This window comes from Vombatus ursinus, unplaced genomic scaffold, assembly GCF_900497805.2.
Source record: "Vombatus ursinus unplaced genomic scaffold, bare-nosed wombat genome assembly UNPS02009205.1, whole genome shotgun sequence".
In the NCBI taxonomy this organism is placed as follows: Eukaryota; Metazoa; Chordata; class Mammalia; order Diprotodontia; family Vombatidae; genus Vombatus; species Vombatus ursinus.
The window spans coordinates 11,195,881-11,206,676 of NW_020948983.1; the positions used below are offsets into that span (position 1 = coordinate 11,195,881).

At 40.9% G+C, this 10,796-nt stretch overlaps 1 protein-coding gene across 1 annotated transcript in view; it reads right to left on the bottom strand.

The window, feature by feature from the left end:
* The window catches only part of SMC3 (structural maintenance of chromosomes 3), a 47,070-nt gene extending 37,050 nt beyond the window's left edge, over positions 1–10,020 (bottom strand). Inside the window, exons 1-2 of the mRNA XM_027851730.1 lie at positions 9,133–10,020; positions 944–1,019 (exon numbers count right to left, since the gene is read on the bottom strand). Of these exons, the coding sequence (XP_027707531.1) occupies positions 944–1,019; positions 9,133–9,147 (91 nt within the window). The 5' untranslated portion in view covers positions 9,148–10,020. The remainder of the gene's footprint in view (positions 1–943; positions 1,020–9,132) is intronic.
* Between the last annotated feature and the right edge of the window lie 776 nt (positions 10,021–10,796).

Consider the following 10,796-nt stretch of genomic DNA (forward strand, 5'->3'; position numbering starts at 1 on the left):
AGAGAGAGAGAGAGAGAGAGAGAGAGAGAGAGAGAGAGAGAGAGAGAGAGAGAGAGAGAGAGAGAGAGAGAGAGTGTGTGTGTGTGCATGTGTATGTGTTCGCTCTCGCGAATATGTATGGTTTATTGGGGGAGGGGAGTTCATATGGAAAAGGAAAAAAATATATTTTACAGATGTTCTTTTGCTATTTAATCATCATCTTCTATATAAATGTCCATTTGTAACCACAATTATATGTGCTATTTTGGTTTCCAATAAAATACAGAGTTAAATCTCTTTTAAAAATTCAGAAACACCAGAAACAGAACGAGTCATTTTTTCTTGGCTGCATCGTGCAACTGGAAATGCCCATTAACATTAAAAATTATACACTAAAAGAAAAAAAAGCAAGGATAGTCTAATTTATGTATATAGAATGACTGATTTAATAAAGCCACAGTGACTAAGTTATACCAATTTTAGAATATAATAAGTTGACCAAGGTCATGCTTATTCTTAACACAAATTTCAGTAAAAGGTTATTTCAAATGGATCAAAGGCTTACTCAAAGCTAAATGGCATATGATTAATTTGAGATTATAAAGTTCTTTATCCAAAGTATTTTAAGTGTACAAAATGGGTAGTCATACTTAAAACAGGTTAAGAACTTAGAAGCATTTTGAATGGACTCAGTAAATACTGATATATTTTATTTTTTTTCCCATTTAATTGGTATCCCAGCCTCAGGTGATATACTTTCCGTGTCCTAAGAAATTCTGGTTGAGGTTTAGTTGCTTTTTTTTTTAACTAATTTTAATACTGTCATCTTCGAGATTTTCATAAAATTTTTGTATTTCCTCCCTTTCTAATTTCTCATCTAAATTCAAGATGAAAAAGAACTTTTAATTTCTAAGTTGTAGATGACAAAATATACACAAGCTTCGTTCAAATAACAGGCACTTACCTATGACATTGTGTTTTGAACTGAATGGATCTACAATTGTCTGATCTCTATAACTTCGAAAACCCTGGATGATAACCTGATGGAAAAAATGTTATGTTTAAAATATAATACAAACATCCACTTGAATTTTAAGAAACACTGCCATTTTCAAGATTTTAATGTCTTCTTTTCCTTGTTTCCCAGTTTTCAATGAAATAAAAGCTGGAATGTGGGTGCACGTCTACATATATTCCTTCAGCATATCCATTCTTCTTACATATGTATTTTGAGGAGAGTTCACATGGCTTAGGAAGAAAACATTCTATTGTTGCTTGTCTTACTATGCTATTTTACTAAATGGCTTGCTTTGGCTGAGGGTTGGGGGAGGGTTGAGCAGAAAAGAACTTTCAATATTAAAACATCTATTAGAAAGTAGTGGTTTAAAAGTATTATTTACTAAAAAGTCCTTATTTCAATCACTACCAGTTTAATTTTTTAGGATCACAAACAGCATTCTGTTTAAAGTAGCTCGAAAAGGGGAAATCACACTGCACAGACTTACCTGAACCACTGTACAGTAACCAAACAGTGCAGTAATCATCCGTCTAAAAACAATCACCAAATTCAACAAAATAGATTGAACTGAACCTTCAACAGGGAGTTTCCTACATTTTCTAAAGTGTTTACTTGTAAAGAATGAGAGAGGCAGCAAAGTATAGTGGATAGAGTGAACTGGAAGCCCTCAGTTCAAGTTTGTCCTCTGACAATCTCTTGGTGTCTCCAGGCAACTCTTTAAGACTAGAAGTTATAATGGCTACTAAATATCCGAGGTGGACTTGAATTCAGGTCTTCCTGATGGATCCCAGCATTCTGTCCACTGGGTCACCTAGCTGCTAATGGTCAGTATGATGGTCAATATGATGACAGCAAGCAGGAAAGGATGATCCCTGAAGAAGCAAAGAGTATTGATGCCACTTTTTCTTTCTATTCTCATTGTCATGTGAAAATTAAATCAAGAGGGATCACTGTGGTTTCTTTCTTGCCTGGGCTTTTTCTGTACTACATCCTTCCTATCTTATCATCTTCCTACATCTTCCCATCATCCCCCAATGTTGGGGATCAGTACTAAATGGATGATGTCTACCAGGTATTCAGAGGCAGAGTTCTATGAAATGGAGCTTTGGGCTGGATGTGTTGGCATCTGGGTGCATCAAGGCCTATAGTCCCTGATACTAAGGCAATGGTGCTTGCTACTGAGGCTGGTGGGTGGATCACTTGAGCTCAGGAGTTCTGAGTGCCTGGAGAGCTGAAGCCAAATGGAAGTCTACAGTTGACCTGGAACCAATATGGTAAAGCCTGGATGGAGAATGAGGGGCCACTAGGCTTTCTAAGGAAGGATCAAGGCCCAGGTTAGGAATGGAGAGGTCAACTTCTGTCAATCAGCAGTGAGGTCTGCTGTTTGGGTGAGGTAGGGAGATCTAGCCTCAAAAACAAACAGAAATAGGGCACTGAGAATAAAGACGAAGAATAACTTCAGTTCAGACGTGTACATTGGGCCTAAACTTATTTGAGAAAAGAAGCTCTTTTGAAAATGTGATTCCCCCCCAAGGCAGACATTGCCTAAATCCTTTGATCTAATTTCTCCTTTACCCTTAACTGCAACCTTACACATGTATCTGTGTACATGGGGCAACCCACAAGTAAAACATCAGTTCTAGTGGGATAGGTAGGTACTTTTATCTTTATTTTTGTGCCTTACACTTAGTAGGAGCAGTTAGGTGGCACAGTGGTTAGAGTGTCAGGACTGGAGTCAGGAGGACTCATCTTCATGAATTCAAATCTGCCCTCAGACACTAGCTGTGTGACTCCAAGTTACTTTACCCTGTTTGCCTCAGTTTCCTCATCTGTAAAATGAGCTGGAGAAGGAAATGGCAAACCACTCCAGTATCTTTGCCAAGAAAACCCCAAATTTTGGGGTCACACAAAAAAAAAAGATAACAAATACTTAGTAGTGGAATGCTTGCCAATTGGGGAGGAGGGGGAAGAAAAAAATGTAAATTAAAAAAAGACTAGAAGTTATAGTGGAAGTCCTCTACACAGATGAAGTCATAGCTCCAAGACAAAAAAAAAAAGGAAAAAAAATCATTTAGAAAGGCCTAGAAAAACATAAAATCTAAGTTTCTGTGTTTTATTGGTATCCTTAAGAACTAATAAAAGTCAATCTTTTCTCTGTAAACTCAAGTTTCAATTAAGATGATCTATTTTTTATATGTATATATGGATAGATAGAGGGCACAGGGTGAGTTGAAGATATCTAAAAAATGAAATTTAGGGGTGAGAGAGGATTATACTGGGAGAAGGAGAAAGGGAGAGGTAGAATGGGGTAAATTATCTAACATAAATCAGACAAGAAAAAGCTTTTGCAGTGGAAGGGAAGTGGGGGAAGGTGAGAGGGAATAAGTGAATCTTATTCTCATCTGATTTGGCTTAAGAAGGGAATAACATACACACTCAATTGGGTTTGGAAATTTATCTTATCCTACAGGAAAATAGGGGGGAAGGGGTAATAGAAGGGAGAGCAGATTGGGGGCAGAGGGTAATCAGAAGCAAATACTTCTGAGGAGAGACAGGGTCAAAAGGGAATAGAATAAACAGCGGGTGGGACAGGATGAAGGGAAATATACTTAGTTTTTCACAACATGACTACTATGGAAGTGTTTTGCATGACTACATATGTATAAACTGTATCAAGTTGCTTGCCTTTTCAATGAGGGTGGGTGGTGAGGGAGAAAGGCAGAGAATCTGGAACCCAAAGCTTTAAAAACAAATGTTAAAGACTTTTTACATACAACTGGGAAATAAGATATACAGGCAATGAGGTATAGAAATCTATCCTGCCCTACAGGAAAACAGAAAGGGAAGAGGATAAGAAAAGGGGGGTGGGGGATGATAGAAGGGAGGGCAGATTAGAGGACAGGGTATTCAGAATGCATGCCATCTTTGGGTGGGGAAGGGGTGAGATGGGGAGAAAATTTGGAACTCAATCTTGTGGAAGTGAATGTTGAAAGCTAAAACTAAATATTTAAATAAAATTTTTTAAAAAGATGATCTATTTTTTAAGGCAAGAAAAAGCACCATTTTACATTTTTATGAGTTTACTACACAGCAGTGGTATCAAACTCAGGTAAAAGTAGGGGCTACCAATGAATAAGGTATCTATAAGAATCCCTAGAAGATACATATTGACAGTTTTAAATGTAATATTGTCTAAGTGGTACTGTGTTTTTATTTATTTTGTTAAACAGTTCCAAATTATATTTTAATCTAGTTCAGGCCACACTCTGGAATGTTGGTGGGGAGGAGTGCAGACCCTATTTTTGACATCTCTGGACTACAGGACATAATTACTGCAGGTGAATCTCTGGCTGTGCGATCCTTATAAAGCCAAAGGAAAAATTATAGAAAAGCTGCCCTTTGCCTTAGCCCAGGAGTTTTTACCGTTTTTTGCATCAAGTTTTCCTTCTCAGAATATTTTTGAATGCATTTGAATGAACTGAATGAATCAATGCAACGACAAACTTGATTTCAGAATACATAGGATTAGAAAGGAAACCAATTATGCTGAAATACTATTATCAAAATATATTTTTAAAAAGTTTAGGACCTCAGGTGAACTCCTGAACTAGCCTATTATGTAAAGAATACTAACTTATTTCCTCAATTAATAGAAACTCAGTAACTTCCCTAGCCATAGTTAGATTTAGAAACTATTACACTTTCCTCAACTCTCCTAAAAATCATCTTAATGGCCACTGATAACAACTGGATAAACCTAATTGACGGACCAGTCAAGTTAGTGTTTAGAGTACCTTAGGATACAAATTTTCTTTTATTGCTATCCTTTATCCCCTACAAAGTATCAAAACCTACCACATATTTCAAATGCTACATATTTTACAAGACAACCTCGTACTTATTTTCACTGAATTATATTTTTGTCCTCGTTTCTTTGTATTGAAGCATGGTCATATACTTCATTGACCACACTTTAATTTCTCAGAGATTTATGATTCACTAAGTGTGGGGACTTGATACATAGATGAAGCTCCTGCCTCTGTTACTAAGTAAATTGTCATCACAAGTTGATAAATAACATGGTGCCTTGAAGGTGATGAGCCTCTCCAAACTGTGCTAGGCTATGGTGCATGGTGGGGCTGTATTCAAAAAACCTTATCACTATGGCAAAACCTGTCAAAGTTTTTGTTTCATTGGCAAGACATGGGTTTCTGAAAACTCAGGATCAGCACTGTGCCATAATGAAGCTTCAGTGTAAGACTTAGTGGAGTATGAGACCACATTTGATAGAATACAGATTCTCTGGAGGTAATGGACAAATTGTATAGCTTAGCCCATTACAAAAACTCACCACAGTGAATTTCTAATACTACTGTAATTTTCTAATTACTAATTTCTAATAGGAACTTTAAAAGTATTAATACCATAGCATTAATATGTTTCAAAGTAATTTATGTACATTAAAATAGCATCCAGGAAATACTTTTTTTTAATTTTTCCAAGATAATTTTAAGTCTATTATGTACTTTCTAGGCTAGGGCAATAAAATAAAATTATCATTCAAGTAAAAATATACACAGTAGATTGTAAAAGTCTCACTACAACCAAGGCAGCACCTCCTGCATTAGAATCAAAGGCAATTCTGCATTTCCACCAGATTCCCAGATGCTGCCACACTAGGGGAGAAATGATAGTGTTTACCTTCCCATCTTAGTTTATCAGACTACAAAATTAAAATAACTTTAAAAATCTAAAAAGACTTTGAGATTAAGACATCCCGTTGCCAAAAACTTTTAAGGAAAGCATAAAACAGTTGGTGAATAAACATTAAGCACCTACATGCCAGGCACTATGCTAAGTCAGGGGACAAAAGATAGTCCCTGCCCTGGAGCTCACAATCTAAAGCGGAGGGCATTCTAGGGCTGTATCTCAAAGAGATCATACAAATGGGAAAAAGACACATATGTACAAAAATATTTATAGTAACTCTTTTTGTAGTGGCAAAGAATTGGAAATTGAGGGGATGCCCATCAACTGGGGAATGGCTGAACAAGTTGTGGTATATGAATGAAATGCAATACTATTGTGCAATAAGAAATGATGAGCAGGTGGACTCAGAAAAAGCTAGAAAGACTTGTATGGACTGATGCTGAGTGAAGTGAACAGAACCAGGAGAACCCTGTACACAGTAACAGCCATCTTGTGCTACAACTAACTTTGGCAGACTTAGCTCTTCTCAGCAACATAAGGATCTAAGACATCTCCAAAAGTCTCATGATGGAAAATGCTATCCACATCCAGAGAAAGAACTATGGTGGTTTGAATGCAGATCGAAGCATACTCCTTGCTCTTTTTTTCCCTCTTCTGTTTTGTTCTGTTTCTTCTTGTGGTTCCAATTCTTCTTTACAACAAGACTAATGTGAAAATATGTTTAATAGGAAATGTATATGCAAAGCCTATATCAGATTGCATGCCATCTTGGGGAGGGAGGAGCGGAAGGAAGGAGAGAAAATTTAAAACTCAAAAGCTTATGGAAGGGAATGTTGAAAACTAAAAATAAATTTAAAAAAGAAAAACAAATGGCTAAAAAAAAAGAAAAAAGGGGAAGACAACAGGCAAACAAATAAGTACAAACGAGTTATATGCAGGATACATAGGAAATAATTAAAAGGAAAGTACTAGAATTAAAAGGGGTTGGGAAAGGTTTCCTACAGAAGATGGTTGGAACCAGAAGGAAGCTAGTAGGCAGAGATGAGAAGGGAGAGCATTCCAGGAATGGGGGACAGTCAGAAAAAAAAAAAATGCCTAGAGCAGAGAAATGGAGTGTCTTGTTTGTGGGACTGGTGTCAGTGGATCAGAGTTCATAGCTGAGAGTAAGGTAAAAGAAGACTGGAAAGGGGGAGGGGGTGTGTGGAATGTGCTTGCTAAGTTATTAAGGACTCTTAACACCAGAGGATTTTGTATTTGATCTTGGAGGTTAGGGAGCCACTGAAGTTTATTGATTGGGAGGACTGGAAGGAACTTGCTTTAGGAAAATCATCGGCTGCCAAATGGAGGACAGACTGAAGTGGGGAGAGACTTGAGACTGGCAGACCCACCAACAAGCTATTGCAATAGCCCAAGCTCAGGGCTATGAAAGCCTGTAACAGGGTGGTGGCAGTATCAGAGGAAAAAGGTTGATATATTTGAAATATGTTACAAAGGGGAAACTGACAGGCCTTGGCAACAGATAGGATATAGGAGGTGAGAGGTAGGGAAAAGTGGAGGATGACACCTGGGTTGTAAGCCTTCGGGGCAAAGAGGATGGTGGTGCCCTAGACAGTAATATGGACGTGTGTGGTTTAGGGAGAAACAGAGTAAGTTCAGTTTTGCACATATCCAGGTTAAGATATCTACTAGATATCCAGTTCCAGATTTTAGCAGAGAGGTAAGGGCAGGATAGGTAGATTTGAGAATCATCAGCATAGAAATGATAATTAAATCCACAGGATTTAGAGAGAAGAGGAAGCCTATGACAAGGCTCTGTGAAACACCAACAATTGTGCTGTAAGAAGTGATGAAAGACATTTTCACAGTAAGTTGTAAAGACTTGTATGAACTGAGGAAGAATGAAGTCAGCAGAACCAGAAAAAAACTGTATGCAGTAACAACATTGTAAAGATAAATAATTTTGGAAGACTTAAGAATTCTGATTGATGCAAGGACCAACCATGATTCCAGAATATTCATAATGAAAAATGCTATCCATCTCCTGATAAGAGAGATGACAGACTCAGAATAAAGACTAAAACACTTTCTGGATATGGTCATTTTAGGAATTTTTTTTTTTTGCTTGACTTTGCACATATCCATTACACAAAGGTCTTGTTTTTCTTTCTTTTTCAATGGGGGAGGTGAGAGAAGGATTTTCATTCATTAAAAAAAGGTTAATAAAAATATAAAATATAAAAATTAAATTATATAAAAAACAAAAGTTTTTAAAAAGGAAAACGTAACAACACAGCAATTCACATTTCATCACCTCTCCCCCCAACCCTATAACCTAATTTGTCAGGAATCCTTTGGGGAATGGGAATGTGTTTGTGCTGTCCGCTGTCCAGAATATCTCCCTTAACTACAGCTGACTAAATCGGCCAAAAAGGATTTACTTAAGTACCTACTAGGTGACAAGCTAAGTGCTGAGGATAGGAAGAAAAGCAAAGGTACTGTCGGCTCTTAAAGATCTCCCTGGGGTGTGTGGGGGGGGGGGGGTGTATGGACGACAATATGAAAACAACCACGTGCTAACAAGGTACGTACAAAATAAAATGAACCTAATCAAGAGAGTTAAGGCACCTCAATTTATAAAGACTGATAAAGGCCTCCCGTGGGATCTTAGCTGGGACTTGAAGGAGGCCAGAAAAGCCAGGAAGAAGCAGAGAAGTACAGGCCTAATGAACAGCCAAAGAAAGTGGCCGGAAAGAAAGGGGGGGAAACTTGTGTAAATTATATCGAGGATTCAAGCTCCCCAACGGGCCCACCAGCTGGGCAGCCATCATACCCACGGGGCAGGCCTGGAACGCAACTCGGAAAACATTCATTAGACTCCTGCTACAGTTAGAGCCAAGAGAGCGGAGGGGGGAAGGCGGCGCGCATCAGGTCCGGGAGGGGACGGGAGGAAGCTGCACATCACCGCGGCTGTTATCTTTACAGTGAGCGAAGGGCAAAGTCAAGTGCGGCCTGCAAGGCAGACACCCCCACGCACGTTCGTCCGCGGCGCCCCGGGGGCAGGTCTGCGTTGGAAGAAATGGCCCGCTCCCCCCGCCCCGCCCCCGCTGTCCCTCTCCCTCCCCCCGCCCCCACGCGGCCCTTCCCTCCCCGATTCCCCCTCCCCCCGCCCGGGAGCCTGAATGCTGCTCTCCGATAGCATCTTCCCTACCCCCACCGAGAACCCCTGGGCGGCCTAGGACCCTAGGGAAGGTAATCCCCGAAGCCTGAGTGCGGAAGGTGCAGGAGACAGAGAGAACGACGCCTCCCTTCTTCTCCCACCGCGGCCGCACGGGGGATAGGAGCGGGCCCCGAAGCACTGGGGGTGGGGGTAGGCGGGAAACGGAGGAGGCCTTGAATCCTCTGGGACGGCGCGGCACCGGCCTCACCTGTTTTATATACATGATTCCCCGCTCCTGGCCCGGGAGAAAGACCCTCCCGGGACCCGCAGCTGCTTCTCCGCCAGTCAGGTGAGCTGAATCTAGGACCCCTCCCCCACGACCCCGATCCTTTCCCCAGCCAAACAAAATGGCGGCCTCTGAGGAGGCGGTGTCACCCGTCTGGATCAAACCATGCTCGCCACCCGTGCAGGGAGGAGCGGGTGCTCCGGGAGACTTCGCCGCCTATCCCCACCCAGGACTAGCTCCCGCCAGACTCTGCGTGGCAAAATAGTATTTGTATTTTGGGCACGGTCTCCATTCCTTCGAGAATTCGCTTTCGGCTTTATTCCGGGCACGCTTGATCTGGTCCGTTATCCCCTCTATGGCGGAAGACAGTGGTAGCGACTACGAGAGGGGAAAGGTTCGGCGCCAAAGGCAAGCGTCCTCAAACCGCGAGGGGAGGGGACCGCGAAGATGAGCCAGGCTAAACCACGTGGTTTGAGGGGATTGAAAAAAAACCACGAAGGTTGAACTTGGGCGCTGCGGGCTAGCTTGTTGGGTAGCTGATTATGTTTGGAAATGCAGAGCGCTTTGGGGCTATGGGCCTCTTCCCTGGTCGGGCTCGCTAGAAAGGCGGTCAGCCCACATTTATTTCGCTCTTGACTAATTTCTAATGGATATTACGCTTTCACTCAAAGCGTGTGGGCACTGAGGAGCAAATGAGCAGAGTTTGCGCGGGGACGCAAAACAGCTGATGCTAGCTCGGAGATTATCAGGTGCAGCTAACACTAGAGAACGTGAAAGTCAATGAACGTCTGTGCTGCTGATCTCACCCACCTGTAATAATCTGCCGTGCATTGTCTCTATGGGTGTGTGTCTGAATAATAAATCAGTAAGCATTTATTAAGTACCTACTGTGTGCCAGGCACTGTGCCAACCACCGAGGATGCAAAAAGAGGCAAAGGCAGCCCCTGCCTTCAGGGAGCTTATTCTGTAGGATCTAAGAAAGTTACAGCTGGAAGGGACCTTAGAAATCCATATTTCCTGTTATTTGTTATTTTTATCTTTATTTTGGAATGGAACCCCCTTGATCATCTTTTATTCTTTTGTAAGTGTTTGGTAACTTACAAAAACACCTTTGTTTATGATAACCTAATATTCACTTGTTCAGTTCTTCAGTCATGTCTGACTCCTGTGACCCCAGGACCATATTGTCCGTGGGGTTTTCTTAGCAAAGATATTGGAGTGGTTTGTCATTTTCTTTTTCAGAGGATTAAGGCAAACAGAGGTTAAGTGATTTGCCCAAGGTCACACAGCTAGTGAGTGTCTAAAGCCACCCTTGAGCTTGGGTCTTCCTGTCTCCACTGAGCCACCAAACTGCCTCATATCTCGTTGCTTACAAAAATTCTGTGGAATAGGCGGACAACTTTTATACTGATTTGATGGGTAAAGAAAATGACACCCAGGGAAGTGAAATGATTCATTTAAGGTCACACAGCTAGTAAATGCTAGTCTTTTGTCACCTCCTTCCCCCACTGCTCTTTTTACACCCTGCTGCCTCTCTTCTCTTAGCTTGCTTAATAGACTAAGTTCACTGATGGCACAAACTGCATCTTATTTGTCTTTGTAAATCTCAAAGCAGATAGAGAAGGCTCTTATTAAACTTATTATGT